The 17,500-nt window shown below is 41.1% G+C and overlaps 1 protein-coding gene across 6 annotated transcripts in view; it reads left to right on the top strand.

Moving 5' to 3' along the window:
* The window catches only part of LOC143039494 (uncharacterized), a 957,356-nt gene that overhangs the window by 275,277 nt on the left and 664,579 nt on the right, over nucleotides 1-17,500 (top strand). For all 6 annotated transcript variants that reach the window (XM_076209611.1, XM_076209609.1, XM_076209610.1 and 3 more), the window contains exons 3-4: nucleotides 1-131; nucleotides 7,872-7,945. The exon at nucleotides 1-131 is cut by the window's left edge and continues 436 nt beyond it. In XM_076209611.1, the coding sequence (XP_076065726.1) occupies nucleotides 1-131; nucleotides 7,872-7,945 (205 nt within the window). The remainder of the gene's footprint in view (nucleotides 132-7,871; nucleotides 7,946-17,500) is intronic.

Raw genomic sequence — 17,500 nt, 5'->3', positions numbered from 1 at the left:
TGTCACAACGGAGGGCGTGAGTGTGGGCGTGACTGTCGGGGTGCCGCCCTCGGATGCCTTCATCCCAGCCATTCCGACCATCAGCATCACGCCCCACTCGCCCATCGCCCACAAGCCGTTCACCGTGCTTGGTAAGTAGCCTCAGACTCTCTATTGACCCAATGGTCTCCCTCAGCTGATTGAGATCGTCATGCGTTAGCAAGAATATAAAAAGTAAAAAATAAATAAATAAAATTATCGTTTCATGTAACGGGACCCAACTAGGCTAGGCATTTAAACAAAACAAGATTATAAACTTAAATAAATTAATAGATAAATGAATAAGTAAATAATAGAATAAATATTAAAATTAATAAATGGAAATGAATAGATCGTGCAACTACAAACAAGGGCAGTGAGCGGGTTACAGGGATAACCTGTCATCCATGAGGAGCTAAGACAGGAGGGGGGGTTAAAGGGTGGTGGATGAATGGGAGCGGATGCAAGCCCTGGCTACCTCCCTTATAAAGGGGAAAAGCCCTTACCATTTTTTATATAGACAAACATGATTTAACAACCACACCAAGATAACATAATAAAGTTAATTCACTATAGACAGGGTTTGCGGGCAGTAATATTGTTTCACCTTTATTATGAAATATTTCCTTTCACCGAAATTATTGTCAACAAATCGTAGGAAACGAACAATGGCTACGTCATCAATATTAATCAAATTAATACGCCATTTGCCGTTTAATTTCGGACGGTAATCAATTTCATTTTTTAATTGAATTGTTTTCCCCAAAGCAAATTGATTCCAATAATAATGACTTTTTTTTTTTTTTTTGTGTATTTCGTTCTTTCGCGCCATATTTTGTAGATAGTAGCAATAAGGTACTATGTACTATGTTCAGCGATGGACATTGCAGAGTATATACACGTTTTCTTGTTTGGTACGCCTCATAGAAAACGATTAGGTTAAATGGGTAACTACAAAATCTTGTGTTAATATTTTCGTATATTAATTGAAAACTGTTTTTACAAATTGGGATGTTATTTTATACAATGAACATATTTTCACCCAACATTCAAATTTTACCCCTAAATTATTTGAAAAATATATCATTGCGTAAATTATTGAGGTATGTTTACAAGACAAAGAAGTTGTTCAACAGTAGACAAAAATATCACGTTCTTGGTCCTAATGTGTACATTTTATTCAGTTAGAAACGAATGAAAAAATGAAAAAAACAGAGAAGTTATATTACTAATCAGTGACTTGATATGTTTAATTGTTTGATTAAAGTAAAAATTATTTATTCAATAAGATTTTTATTTCTTTGAACATTCTCAATCATGATATTTTGTTACCATCTACATTAACTTGTAAAAAGCGCCCCAATGTTGTACCCCTCAACACGTCCCAAAATTAGGATGAAAAAGAAACGAAGAAAAGTATTATGTTATTTAAAAGAAACAGGTACAGATTAGTTTGATTCTAAATAATGTTCACTTGAATTTATTGAAATGTTTTTAAGGACTACCACATATGATGTGTGCAGTGGAAAGAAAACGGAGAAAATTTGATAAACGCACATTTCAAACATATAATATTTATTTTCTTAATTTGCATTATGTTCTCTCATATAATGTTGAATTATATATTATATTCGGTTTTAAAAATATCAAAATTTCAAAACCGGAAATTATATATCACTTTCAAACTATGTACCTTACTGAGTTTTTATTTTATTCTAATTTGAATTATGTGACATTATCAGGGTGACATAATCGTAATTTCAACAAAATGGTCAGTTTGAATTATCTGAATCGAGTGCCATTATACAATTAACAAGCATTTAATTATTTTGTCGACCATGTCTATTATACATATTTTTACTGATTTACTAAACCAGCTGTTGGACGGCGAGCCAAATTAAGAGAAAAAAAATATGTGGCTTCCTGGAGTATCTAGTTTCCGGGGAAGCTGGATTAATGGATAAGGACACTCTCTCTCTCTCTCTCACTCACTCTCTCTCTCTCTCTCTCTCTCTCTCTCTCTCTCTCTCTCTCTCTCTCTCTCTCTCTCTCTCTCTCTCTCTCTCTCTCTCTCTCTCTCTCTCCATGGTATAATGTGTCGCTGACGGAAGTTGGTACGTAATTTATGCATTAGTTTCAATGTACCAACTAACTTCAATGTGTGTTTTACCAACATCGCTTTGTTTATCCTCATCGATGGATTAATATACACACGATACAAACTTCAGAAACCAACAAATGACCTTCCCGTCTCAGAAAATTCTTGGATGTATTTATTTACATTATTTATTATTATTTATATTATAATTTTTTGTCATTATTTTATATATATATACATTTTTTTCCGCATCCGACCTAGTTATGGACCAAAAGGTCTCCTGTCGGCATGCTCCGCCTTTGTAATCTCAGAAAATTCTTTAATGTATTCCACAATGTGTGTTGTGGAATATGATGTATCGTTTCTTGAGGTGTTAGGCTAAGAAAGGTTAGGAATCATGTATGTAGGTAGAGATTCGTGTCAGCAGAATAGGATTGATATTAGGTTGACCCTTTTTCATATTTCCAATCAATTTCCTGTGCATTTTCCAAGTCTCTTTTGTAATCGTGTAATAGTTTGACAAAGAAAACGAGTTTGCTTTAATGGGCTGGAATCTTCATAGTGACTGTTTTTACAAGATTATCATCTCTCATATATTAACCAAAGATAAAAAAAAAATGATGAAATTAAAGAGAAAATAGAATAATTACGTTGCCTTGACAGAGAAAATGAGTTTGTATTGATGGATTTTTTTTTTTTTTTTTTTTTTTTTTTTTACACCTAATTTGGAATCTTCGTAGTGATTGTTCGAACAAGGATATTAACCAGAGTTAAACACAGTTTTAATCAAGTTGAAGAGAAAGAATAATTACGTTATTTTGACAGAGAAAATGAGTTTGTATTAATGGGTTGGAATCTTCGTAGTGATTGTTCGTACAGGGATATTAACCAAAGTTAAACAAAGTTTTGATAAAATTAAAGAGAAGGAATAATTACGTTGCTTTGACAGAGAAAGTGAGTTTGTATTAATGGGTTGGAATCTTCATAATGATCGCACGTACAAGGTTACGATCACTCGGATATTAACCAAAGTTAAACACAGTTTTGATCAAGTTGAAGAGAAGGCAGAATAATTACAGTTCTGACACAAAAGGGGAGATGCTCCCCCCCAACGTCCCTCCATCCCCATACTCTACCTTTTAATTACTGGGAATCAATAAAGGGCAAGTGGGGTAGAGTGCTGTGGCTCGTATCATATCTCTCTAGTTTTTATCTCTTTGTTTTTCTCTCCTCTCACTCTCTGTCTCTCTCTTTCTCTCTCGTCTTTCTTTTTCTGTGTTTTCCTCACTTTCTCTTTATGTCTTTCCTTTCTCTTTTCTCTCCTCTCTCTCTCTCTTCCCTCTCTCTCTCTCTCTCTCTTCTCTCTCGTTCTCTTTCTGTTTTTCTCTCTCTTCTTTCTCTTTTCTGTGTTTTTCTGTCTCTCTCTCTCCCTTCCTCTCTCTTTCTCTCTCTGTCTCTGTCTCTCTCTCCTCCCTCTCACTCTTGGGTCCCACCTGGAGAGAATGTCAGCCTTCTGGGGTTGCACCTTCAGATGGAGGTAAGGGTGGTGACTGGCTTTGGTGACGGCCACCAAGGATAGTCTTGTTAGCGTAATGTCGTTTCCGCATTTCTCCGAACAAGTGATTTAATGAAATTAGTATTTTGTGTCAATTTGTCACTTGTTTTGTCGTCACACATAACGATGTTTACTGCAGATTTAATGGGATGCAGCAGGTCATTATCAGGACTTGAACTTTATAGGAAAGTGCCTTTTGGTATATTATGTACGAAAGTGCCTATTAGTGCATTATGTATGTCATCTTCGTCTACGTATTTGTATTGTAGGGCGTGGGTTACTTTATTATTCTTTTTTCTCTGCATATAGTATATTTCTTCTAGAATCTCATGTATTATCATGTAATTAAATAAGTTTTATTATACAAAGTATGATAGCTTAAAGTATAGTATTCAATATTGGGGAATTTTCATTGTCAGTATTTGTGTTTAGGTGTTTATGGCATCGTTATCATTATTACTTATGTATTTTTACCTGAGAGCTAATTAGTTTCTTATGTCGGGGTCCATTTCCTCAGAATTATCATTATAGTTAAATATAGTATAGATCTTCATACACTATTTTAACTCTTTTGAAATTGAAAAACGGTAGTAGCCAGTAAAGTACATGTGAAAACTGGAAGCTTCATTGTCATCTTTTTTTTTTTTTTTTTTTACTGAAATTTTTAGTAAATCAATAGAGTGACCATGGAAATGTAACTTTAGCACTAGGTCTATTCTCAGTTTTTGTCTCGCTTATTTTAAACTTGTTTAATAGATATGAATTTCCACATAGTTACAGACCGTTCTTCCTGTACCCAGTTTCAAGTTGATCTTTGTGAAGTTGTCCAGTTAAAATGAATTTCATATTAAGTTGATTTGAATAATAATTAGTAATTTGTGTCATTGCCTTGATTGTAAACTTAAGAATGATAAGGATCTCTTTGTTCAGCTTATACAATAAGGTCTTTATATATGAACATAATCCACTCCAAATTGCCATTTGTTAATTAATTGTACGTTACATGAATAAGCATTTCAAACTTTACTCAAACTCCGTATAATTAATATAAAAATGGAAGATACACAAATTAGATGTCTAACAAATACAGTCTGCTTGTGGTTCTATGAATTTAAACTCATTATGTAAATTTAATTACCCTCTGAAAAACCACTCATAATTCAATATGTTCATTTGTGGGACCTGGCTTTATGACTTTCATTCCTTGCCAGATTTCTAATTAATTACAGAAATTGTTCGAGAATAGACACTTTTTCAATTATGTCATTTGTGAGTGGGATGGTATAATTGTTATTGTAAAAGTTACTTGTATTTAGATGAATGTTCAATCGTTTAGATTCGCATTTCTCAACCTTTTTACCCTTATTTAACTTTTTGAAATAAATTGCATGTCTCAAGGAACCCCTGCCCCCCCCAAAAAAAAAAAAAATCTTACTAATTTTATTTTCATCGCAATAATAGGTTAGATAGGATGATGTCTATATTACATTATTACAATAACCAAGAATATGTCGTGCGGGTTTAATTATATTACGTATATGAAATCAAATAAAAAAAAATCAAAAGTGCATTAGCTTATTTCACTTGTTCTCGCGGAACCCTTAGGGACCTTTCGCGGAACCTTGGGGTTCGGGGAACCCTAAGGTTGAGGAACGCCGGTTTAGGTCATTGCTACTTGGGTGCGAAGTTGGAGTGACGCAAGTCTTGCTGGCAGATAGCGGACTCACAAAAGAGACATACATACATATATATACCAAAGGCTTTTTTTCTCCTTACACGGGAGGTAGTCTAAAAGACAAGACATAGAAACCACTCCCACCCATTCCATCCCCTACATACTCCACTCACCTCTACCCTCTTCTATCCCTCTCATCTTGGCACCTCCTGGATGACGGGTCATCCCTGCACCTTGTCCACTGCCCTGGGTCAGAAGCAGTGTCGCACGACACAGCATAAATTCTCTGTTTCAGGAACTCATAACGAGGCACCATCTTAGCCCTCCCATAGAGATTTATGGGGAAAATCTCATTCCAGCTTTGGCGTTCCTCTGGAAAACTGGAGTGGTCTGCCAGAGAACCTAAGGAATGTCTTCGTTGTCATCATCGTCATCATCATCATCATCATCTTCTTCTTCTTCTTCTTTTTCTTCCTCATCATCATCATCTTCTTCTTCTTTTTCTTCCTTTTCTTCCTCATCATCATCATCATCATCTTTTTCTTCTTCCCATCGAGATGGGGTTATAATGTTAAACTGGATCAGTCAAACCTGTACCTGAAGGCTTAACTTTCATTATTAACCACAGAAAACAAAATAGGCTAATATACTCCACAATGTCCTGGACATAAACAATAACCTTAAACAAATCGACAGTGTCATCACAAATTCTGAAGCCCTTTGTTTTGACAGACTACGTGTTGTTTTTTTTTTTTTTATAGTCAGTACTTCAGAGATTTTATTGATCTCTTTCTTCTTTCCTACAGTGGAGAAGCTAATCTGTTTTCCTCAATATTAACCTTTTGAGTATCATTAGGTGAAATTCCTCAACTTTCAGTCTATTGAGGTCTTCCAGACGCATGTTCTTGTAGAAAGGAACTCAGACTACTTAAGTTTCTCAGACCGGAGGCGCAAGAAGTTATTTGGTGCCACTGCGTTCCTCCACATCTCACGTGGTGGGTATCCGCAGCCCCCCGAAACCGGCAACAGCCACTTGGTTAGCGCATAGATCACTTAGTGAAATGATTTTGTGGAATTTCCCTCGTCTTCCTCTTCCCACTTCTCGCCTCTCCTCCTCCTCTCCTCCCCTCTCATCCTCCCATTTCTCCTCCTCTCCTACTCCCACTTCTCCTCCTCTCCTAATCCCACTTCTCCTCCTCCCCTACTCCCACTTCTCCTCCTCTCCTAATCCCACTTCTCCTCCTCTCCTCCTCTCCTCCCACTTTTCTCCTCGTGTCTTCCTCCTCCTTCTCCTCCCACTCCTCTTCCCACTTCTCCTCCTCCCCAATTCCTCATCCCACTCCTCTTCCCACTCGTTCACCCCCTCCCTTACCTCTTCCTCTCCTCCTCCTCCTCCCACTCCTCCCACTCCTTCACCTTCACCTCATCCCTTTCTTCTTTCTCTTCCTCCCACTCCTTAACCTCTTCCCTTTCCTCGATCTCCCACTCCTTCACATCTTCATCCTCCTCCTTCTCCTCCTCTTACTCTTCCTCACAATCCATCTATGTGTGTATGTATCTAGATATTGACATGAATAAGCGATATTATTCAGCTCTAGAAAGCTTTTCGAAATAGCTGAACTTTGATATGTATATATGTATATACTGTATATGTGTATATATATATATATATATATATATTTATATATACTTTTTTTATCAAAGTTATTTTTAGCCAACATAGTGAAATGAGACTGTACAATGCTTTGGTTTAAAACCCATGCGTAAACAAAATAGAATTATAAAAAACAATAAAAAAAAAACATTGCTGTTTGCGCTTGAAGTAGACTTTTTGTATCTGAATTATTTTCGGTCAAAAAAGGTGAAATGAGTCTGCACGGTTCTTTGGTTTGTGGGCGGCATGTGCAACAAAACAAAATCACGAAAAATGTTTGAAAAAAAAACGTTTAAAAAATAATCTTTGTTTACGTTCCAGTTGTTGGTTGCTGGTGAATGAATTCGTGTTTGTTTTTGATAAGCCCTCTATGGTCGACCATTTAATCTCGTGTCGATTAACTTTTGTCATGTCAAGCTGCGTCATCATGTATTTTTATTTTTCATATTTTGGAAAAAAAAATACATTGAAGGGTAGAAAAAGTCTTGCAACTCTTATAGATTCAGAAATTATAATTTTATTAATATTATTCGTGATGTGTCTTGCTACATTGCTTCTGACCCAGGGCAGTGGGCGAGATGCAGGGATGACTCGTCATCCAGGAGGTGCCAAGAAAAGAGGGAGGGAGGGCTGGTGAATGGGAGTGGAGTATGTGGGGGAATGAAGTGGATGGGAGTGGATTCATGGCTTTGGCTTTGGCTACCTTACTTATAAAAGGGGTGGAACCCTTTGGTATATGTATGTATCTGTATATATGTATTCGTAATGAAATTTTAGCTACGGGAAGAGTTGGGAATTCAGAGGTAAGGGAAAGCACCTATTGTTGACAGTCAAGTAAACATTGCAAAATAATCCTCTTCCTGTGTTACAGATGAAAACTTGCGTCAACTGCAAGGCATCCAGGATACCATACGGCGCATGCGCGGCTCCAATCTGGCAGTTAAGGTAAGAAACTTTTTTTCCGGTTATTTATAACCGTACGTATTAAGGAACCCGGGCGACATAACCCATCCCTTCCTCCTACAATCACTCGTAATACGCAACCTTTGTCATTCGCGAGTGTATTCCAGCATCGTCAACATTAATGCGCTCGGTACTACAATGGCATTGTAGTGGATTCGTCCCAAACTGGGAAAACCTTCTCTTCCTCCTCCTCCTCTTCCTACTCCTACTCCTTCTCCTTCTCCTTCTTCTTCTCCTCCTCCACTTCCTCTTCTTCCTCTTCCTCCAGCAGTTTATAGTGGATTCGTCCCAAACTGGGAAAACCTTCTCCTCTTCCTCCTTCTCCTCCTCCTCCTCCTCCAATTCCTCCTCCTCCTCTTCCTCCTCTTCCTCCTCCTCCTCCACTTCTCCTCCTCCTCCTTCACCTCCTCCTTCACCTCCTCCACTTCCTCTTCTTCCCCTTTCTCCAGCAGTTTGAACCCAACTACACGTGGCAGTAAGAGCCACAGCTGGGCTCCCATGTAATTCCTTTTTCACTTTTCTTATGAAACAACCGTTTCGTTGTATCATGTTTCAGAAGAAGAATCAGTATCTGTCTTCTACACACAGTTTCCTTCAAGAGACGAAACTGTTTTCAGATATGTGTCCTCTGACATTATTTACACGTTTTAGCGTGACACAACACTCACGCAGTACACAGTGGTATGTTATCGTTACCTGTACATACCTGTTACCTGGTTTTGTTCTGGTGTCGTCGAGGATAGAAGCGCTGGTGGTGAATTGTCAGCGATGAAATGCAAACACACACACACACACACACACACACACACACATACACACGCATACACTTGCTCTCTCTGTCTCTCTATCTGTATGTGTGTCTCCCTCTCTCTCCTTCTCTCTTTCACACACACACACACACACACACACACACACACACACACACACACACACACACACACACACACACACAGACAAGAAAGTGCTAGCCACATTTGTGGCGCAGTGGTTAAAGTTCTCGCCTGCCACTATGGCGGTCCGAGTTCGAATCCAGCCCAGGGCTGAAATAATTTCAATATCGCTGCGCTGCGGGTTGTTACTCCAACTCTCATACCCATAGATTGGTCATAAGAGCTCTTGAGCTCTTATCCGGGAGGTTAAGAACTGTCGATCACAAGTCGAACACGTGGTCCAAGACCATAGCGAATCACATACACACACACGTGCACGCACACATGCACATATGCTATAGGTAGTTAAGGCTGATGTCACACGGGCGGTCTACCCGCCTGACCGCGGCGGGTGAGACGCATTTCCCCACTTGAAACCGCCGCGGCCAGCCCGCCTGGCTATGTCAGACGAGAGGTTTACCCGTGTTTTACATAGGAATCAATATATTAACCCATTCAACTCCGATGACGTTTGATCAAACACCAGAAAAATATGACGTTGATCCACGCTTCGCTCGCAGCGAAGCGAGGATCGACATAATATTTTTCTGGTGTTTGATCAAAAATTTTGGTGTTTTATGATTTTTTGTTTTATTTGACCAAATGACAAGGATCTTGTCATGGAGTTTAATGGGTTAAAGAAAGCTCTCTGTATACGATGGCCTAAGGACAAACTTTAAACAAAGGAGGACGGGGGGTGGGGGTGGCGGGGGGGTGGCACTTTCGGTGGTTCATTAAGGCACAGGAGAAGTGGCTTGGTTTCGGAGTCACAGAGGAACGAGAGTCTCTGTGGAACTGCCTAGTGTAGGCCGTATGATCTCGTGCAGTCTCCCATCATTCATGTGTTCTTATGTTCCTTTGTGGTCTGGATGCAAAATATTTTGCTTGTTTGATTACGTGCTGAGACAGCAGCACTGGTTAGGGCTTCTTGTGGGCTTACGCACTGCGGAGGCTCCTTGTGGGCTTGCGCACTGCTGAATAGAATTCAGTGTTGGGGAGGAGGAGAAGGCGAGGAGGAAGTCGAACTCCGCTTGGTGCTTCTTCGCGGCGAGTTCGAGAAGTCCTTCTCCACAGGGTAGGAGCCTTCGTTGGTCTGACGAAGAGGTCTTGACGAAGCAGGTGCGAAGAAGTCGCCCGTGGGAGGTGAGAGTCGGGGGAGGGGGGTCCTCCCCCGCTCTCAGTTGACGGCGAAGAAGGCCCGGTTAGGAGTGAGGGGATGGGGTGGGGGAGTTTCAATTCTGGCCTCCTACGCCTTTCATCCTCGTATCGACTCCCAATTCACTATAGAAACCAGGATGTCCTCACTCCCTTCATCTCATTTTCCCTTAAAGTTGCTCTGCTCTGATCTCCGTATACTGTTTTGTGTTCCTTTCTTCTTTCCTTCCTACCTTCCTTCCTTCTTTCCTTCCTTCCTTCATAGTATTTTAGGGACTTTAGTAACGTCCTTACGGACCAGAGGCACGTAATATTCTTTTCCAATTGGAGAATAAATCTAAAATAAGATTGATCAGAAGTTCTAATCTCTCTCCTTTCTGGAGTCCTTAAGTCTCTTCTTGACCACAGACTCCATCTCTTCGGCTCGATGTCCTCAAGAATAGAAGCTCGCAGTGTTGTCTTCACGAGAGGAAACCCTCGAAGTAAGAGACGAAGTCCCAAAGAACTCATGGCTTTGGCAAATTGATCGAACCTGTCGAGGTTGTTCGGAATGGGAGGGGCCTCTGCATGGGAGATTGCCCGGAGAGACCGTGGGGACTGGCGCCGGTGTGTGAATGAAGTAATGCGCCCCCAGGCGTATGCCCCCCCAATGGATGTTGGTGATGGAAACTTCGGTGTCGTAATCCCAGTGTCCTGGAACTCTCGGCCGCCTCTTCGTTTGTCTTTTGTTTTCCTCCCCTTCGCCCCTTCCGTCTGATGTTGTCAAATCGCTGTACACAAGAGATGAGCTTTCATGGAGATAGCTGTGTCAATATAGTTTCGTTTGTAAATGTTTTTCTCGTCCTTGTTACGTAACTCTGACACGCTTATACAACCCTGAAAGAGGAAGAAGAAGAAGAAGAAGAGATACAAACGAACAGGACACACAGCGAAGAAGAAGAAGAAATACAAACGAACAGGACACACAGCGAAGAAGAAGAAGAAAGAAAAAACAAATTAACAAGACACATCTAAGAAGGTGATGAAGAAGAAGGAGCAGACAAAGAAGAAGAAAAAAGAAAAATACAAATGAACAGAACACAAAACCAAGAAGAAGAAGAAGAAGAAGGAGCAGACAAAGAAGAAAAAAAAAGAAAAAGAAAAATACAAGTGAACAAAACACACAACCAAGAAGATGAAGAAGAAGGAGCAGACGAAGAAGAAGAAGAAGAAGAAGAAGAAAGGAAAAAAGAAAAACACAAACGAACAGGAGCACATAAAGAAAATAGCCCGACAAACGCGGACAAAGCATGGACCCTGGCTTCGGAGCGAGACCCGTTGGATTGCACTGCACACATCGGAACGCAGTGAATCCAGAATTCGAGCTGGACCGCACTCGGCAAAAACATTTTTGGAATTCGAGTAGGAGAGCGTCTCATTGGCTTTAGAGGTCAAGTGGGTGTAGGGGGATGGACATTGTGTCTGGTTAGTCCTCGACGGCCCAGCATCTGGAGAAGCTTGTGCTAGATCAGGGATGGGCAACCCTCGGCAGAGCTCACCTTGAAAACAAAAACCTGTTAAAGCTCCAGTTTCTTTTGTTATGAACATTGGTAACTGTATACTGCGCTGGGCGGCGGATTGGGGGACCTACGAGGTGACTGGGAGCGGTGAAGGGGTGCATACTCGTATGTAGACCTATAATTTTACTCCGTTGAACCGCGAGGAAATTTTGTATCAAAGATTTGGCTGATTATGGCACCCATACTTAAGAAGGTTGTCCATCCCCTGTGCTAGATAAACTAGAAATATCTTATCGTATCTTAGCTAGTATCACGGAGCATGTGGACATCCAACATCGAGTTGGTCGAAGTCAGCCGGGATTCTTAGTAACTAAGAAGAAGAAGAAGAAGAGCTGAGGGTCATCAGAAGACGCGAGGAACACGTGACAAGGGGCTCGGGGTAGGTTCTCAATATTTCAAGGCATCTTGAGCACTAAAGGAAGTGAACGTCTGGAGTTGTTTTGGTACAGAGGAGTGAAGGCACGTGTTGATAGGGAACGCGTGGAATACCTACACAGACGAGGACATCCTCTCGTCTTTTGGCCGGACGGATGGGCTTAGACTGATGTTCGCTCGTGCTTCAGGATAGTAGGAGTTCCTGTCGTAATCCATTCAGTGACGAGGAACTGTAAGGAAGGAAGGAGGGCATTTGTGTCCCCCAGAACGTCCAGGAAAAGGCCCTGCGCGGCTGATGAGACTGTTGGTTTGATTGCGGTGCCGCTAACTGGGTGGTAGTGGTGCACAGGGGCTTTGACGGGATGTGACGGGGCTTACGCGCGTCTGACTATGAATTCCAGGGGCTTTGTGCCCGTCGCCTCGAACGATGACGGTGGCCGCCGTGGCGAAAGGGGGAGCTCGAGAGAGAGAGAGGAAGGGAGGGAGAAGGGGAATGAGGAGTCCGGGTACAGAGAATGTAGGGAACCACGGGAATGCGAGGGAATGCAAGAGCAGCGGAAGAGGAGGACCAAGCTGGCGGTGCTTGGAGGTCGAGTGAGGGATTGCGATGGTACGAAGGTCATACAGAGAACCCGAGGGGGGGAATGGAAGTGGAGGAACGTTTGGAAAAAAAGAGAAAAAAATCGTAGACAGGTTTGGAGTTATTAGGTACACGTGATTAAAGAAAAAAGAAATAAAAAACTAAAGGCGGAGGAACGTTTAAAAAAAGACATTTCGTAGACAGGTTTGGAGTTATTAAGTACACGTTGTGATTAAAAAAGGAAAAAAAATCTTAAGGAAGATCGGAGAGACGGGAGTCATTGTAAGCTCAAAGATAAATTAAGGATAATTTTGATATCTCGGATATCCTAAAGTTAAAATACATATGTACCAAACGCCCTTCCCCCCTTATAGAGGGGTCGCCATGTCAAAACACACGACCACATCATAAACAACAACAAATAATTGTTTGAAAATATTTTATAATTATTATTATTATTATTATTATTATTATTATTATTATTATTATTATTATTTCTCTCTGAATTTCTCTCTCTCTCTCTCCTTTGGCCGAATTGTAATATTTGGAACAAAGTACCTGTTCATTTTGTAAGCTCAAATACAATTGACACTTTAAAAAACGACTAAATGAATAGATGGAGTCCAACGCCAGTCTAATTTATTTCTCATCATCGTGAACTCATACACTTCAACTAACTCAGTGGTTCTTAACTGTTTCCACTGTTTTGACCCCATATCAATTCACGAGGAGGCCCGTAAGGACTAATGAGTCAGTTGCTGTCTGTATCTCCTTTGTATACGTATATATATATATGTATGTGTGTGTGTTTATATAATGTCGAAGGAAGGGAGAAGCGTAAACACCAGACTTAAAGTGGGAGGTTTATTGCGCGACGTTTCTGCCCTAGTCCTAGGACCGTCCTCAGGGGTGTGATGGGGTACAGTGATCAAAGATTCAATATATTGGCCGCTGCTGGGACTGGGAGAGGGAGGCACTTTAGCCGGAGTTGTCCACGGCCTCCCGTAACTGTTCCGTGTCAGCGAGTATCGGGTACATGTGACATAACAAAGACATCTGTTCACAGTTGACCTCGCATAGACGACATATTCATATATATATATGTGTGTGTGTATGTCGTCTAGTACAGATGAATGAGAGGAAAAAACAATGCGTGACTTCTGATAGTAATAGGCAAAGAATTATCTTGTGTTTGTCATCAGTGACAGAAAACACGTCATCAGCTGACCCCCCGCTTCCTTTATCTATTTGTTTATTTATATTTAATGGTTTCATTTGATTAGTAGTTGTTATTATTTAATTGATTTAATATATATATATATATATATATATATATATATATATATATATATATATATATATATATACACATATATACACACACACACTTACATGTATATTATAACATGGCAATTAGTGAAATTGGCACCACTGACAAACTGAAATCCACAGCTGTCAAGCCTATTGAAGATCATTTTGTCTTGGAAGTGTAACAATTTGTCGTGGACACCACACCTTATATCGAACCCACCCATAGAGTCCTAGGCCAGTGGTTTATGTAACTAGCTCTAGCTTCATTAGTTAATTCTGTAAGTAGTGGAATAAATACTCTATGAGCCTTTCCCAATCCATTTGATCTTGGAAGCTGATAGAAAAGTAATAAGTATGGTATTGGGTCAGGGCGGTGGTGGGGGTGGGAGATGAAGTGTGAAGAGAGGAAAAGAGAGAGAGAGAGAGAGAGAGAGAGTTGGATGGTGGTCATAGAGACTGCGGAGACCGCTACTGCTGTAGGGACGCGCTCACAGCAAAGGCAAGACTCTTAGAACTGAAGAGGTGCCGGCGGCACCGCTTGCGTAACCGCGGTCGAAAGAGGACTTGGGGCCGCGGCCACCTCTTGAGGTGAGTTGGGAGAAGAGTGGCGGGGGGGGGGGGGAGGATGCACCTGGGGGAGTAGGTGGATTTTTTTTTTTTTTTTTTTTTTTTTTTTTTTTTTTTTTTTTTTTTTTTTTTTTTTTTTTTTTTTCTTCCCGAGTGGACCAGCAAGCCGTAAGGGAAAGGGAAGCCAGGAGAGCGGGAAGCTTTTGAAGGGACACAAAGGTAAGGGAAAGGTAAATAAGCAAACCGTAAGGGAATACGAAGGCAGGCGGGAGGGAAGCTTGGAAAGGGAGATTAAGGTAAGGTAAGGGTAAGAGAGGTGGATAAGGTACAATATAGCAAAGGCAAACTTTTGTAGTAAATATAGTGGCAGAGAAAAATATGGGAAGAGGGGGAGGGTGCTGAAACAGCTTAAAGATTTATGTGTGTATATTGTATACTAATCAAGCTTTAGGAGGCTTATCTGGATTTAGGGAGGTTGGGTTTATGCCCTTCTACCTCCTTCAAAAGAGAAATAACATGTAAGCTAAGGTGTATATATGTATGTAATAACAACAATAATAATAATAGAGTGTATATATGTATGTAATAATGGTAGGAATAATAATAGTAATGGTGATGATGATAATGATAGGAGTAGTTTATTGCCTCAAGTTGTATTGGGTTGAAACCCCGCAGCCCCACAGTGTGTAGCAACGATCCTCAAGCACCCCCCCCCCGAAGATGCGTTGATCTATTACTTGTATTAGGGTGCTGATAGTTCTATCGCCAGCTGATTGGAGGAAAATGACGGGAGCAGTTTCCGGTTGCCAGTACTCGTGTTAAAAGATGAAGGAAATGTATTTGAAGCTGAAGAGATGTTGGGCCCTGTGAAGTGACCGAGCCCCAGCCCATCAGGGTTGCGCCTCAAGATGAAATGAAGATATTGATGAGACTAGAACACATACAGCGGGGAGATGCATGGGCTTTGTTATCTAAGAAGATTCGGAAAATGTATTCTTCAGAATTGAAAGACTTTTGTGACGTTTTCGGCGAAGACAAATGGTAATCATGAGATAGAACTGGAAGAGGCCATGGCAGAGGCGGAAAAGAGAGCTGGAAGGGAGAGAATGAAAAGAGAGGAACGGAGCGGGAAAGAGAGGTAGGAGGGAGAGACTGAAAAGAGCGGAACGGAAAAGAGAGTCGGTTAAGTCAAATCGGAAGGGGAACGTTAATCTGACGAACGTGAAGGAGTGGAACAAGAGTAAGATGGGGGGGGATGGGGGAATAGATCCGAGTGGATTACGTCAATTTAATCAACGGACCTAACACTTCAGTACCCTCTACGCTCTTCAGGAAGGAAGGACTGGAAAGTGGGGAGAGGTTGTGTGTAACGGTTAGACACGCTTCGGGCTGTTCATCAACACGACTGAACCTGTGACGAGAAATGGACTAGTTTTGTTGTTGTCTTTCGTGGGTGATTGGGGGATGTTGGTAAACGAAGAGAACAACGAGAAGAGGAAGGAGTAGTTAGTCATCAGTTGTAAGTAGAGTGATAGTTAATGTTGTGGCTATGGTCAGCGTTCTTGAGCTAGAGAAGAAAGCCACCGCTGTTGGTCCATATCAGGCCAAGGTCAATATGAAGGTCACCGAGAACTCAGAACCTCTTTTGGTTTGTGCCTTCCCCCTTCCCTTTCCAGGGGCCCAGTTGGAAGGTCAGGTGCTCCAAAACGGGGGGAAAAATAAATAAATAAAAGTAAAAAATAGATAAAGTGGGTCAGTGATATGAAAGTGAAATGGAGTGATTTGGATAACAAGACTGGAGAAGGAATTGGACATCGGAACGCACTGAAGTGTCTTATGAAGTGATGAAATGAAAGGAAGAGCTGAAGCGATGAGAATTGTCAAAGGAAGGACGATCGAGGATTTAATTGTCGTGAATAAGAGAAATTAGTAGTAATAATTTGTATTGCGATAGGGAGATGATACAGAGCCAGATGCAACCAATCAGTCAGTTTCCCCTCGTCTCGCTTGCAGAAGGTCCGGGGCCTTCAGGTAACCGGCAACAGCCATGGGGGTGGGTCCACAGTTCACTCAGGGAAGAGATGTATTTATTTTTATTTTATTTTCATTTTTTATTTATTCATTTGTTTATTTATTTATCATTATTTTATTTATTTTATTTATTTATTTATTTATTTATTTATTGTTAAAGAGGTTGTTGGCATAGCGCATTGCAGTATGATGTGTTCTGTGTCCAGTACCAATGGCGTAGCAGGTTAGGGATGGGTAGAGGACACAGCCCTTAAGAAGAGCACCGCAAGGGGAGAGCGGAGTCGAAACGGAGGGACAGGAAGGGCGCCCTGATCCGGGAAGAGGAGGTAACGACTTCGGGTCGTCTACGAAGAGTCGTTTCGTTCTTGACCTATTGTGAGAAAGAGAGAAAGGAGGAGGATAGTGTCGCGACAAGAGTAGAAAAGGAAGAGTTAAAGGAAGTTGTAGACCAGCGGACTGCTGAGCAGATTATCGCCGGTTCGAATCCCGCTTGGTCCAACTGGGTTTCCGGGCCCCAAAATTCGCGTAGAATCACCCACATGTTGTCTTCTCACTGTAACTTTCCTTGTGGCTTCGTGGCTGTGGAAACTGAGTAAGCTTCATTGCCTTGCACCACAGGAAGTGACTGTCAACATAGGCACCCCGCTTCAAGTATAGGTTAAGTCCAAAATATTGTTGATTTCAACAGGAACCAACCCCCCAAAAAATATGTAAGTAAATAATGATGGTGATATGGTTTAAACGTCACATACTCCCTCCCATCAGAAGGCTAGGACATTGCCCCTTACAGAGGATTTTGTAGCGTGGAATTTAATTAACCATGCCCTTGGTTCAACTTCGCCGGTGGCAGGATTCGAACCGCCATCCCCTCGACCTTCGCCGCAAGAAACGACGCCCTAACCCGCTCAGCCAGCGAGCGGGCTAGATAAATAAATAAATTTGTTGATTAATGAAAAATTAAAAATAAATAAAAAAACAATTGAAAAGATGGTTTGTGCGTGTCTGAACATGTTGGACTAAAATCTGAGCG

The sequence above is a fragment of the Oratosquilla oratoria genome, chromosome 26, assembly GCF_046742065.1.
Source record: "Oratosquilla oratoria isolate Oo_2021 chromosome 26, ASM4674206v1, whole genome shotgun sequence".
In the NCBI taxonomy this organism is placed as follows: domain Eukaryota; kingdom Metazoa; phylum Arthropoda; class Malacostraca; order Stomatopoda; family Squillidae; genus Oratosquilla; species Oratosquilla oratoria.
Note: the sequence above shows the minus strand (reverse complement) of the source record. Positions and strands in the feature narration are given on the sequence as shown.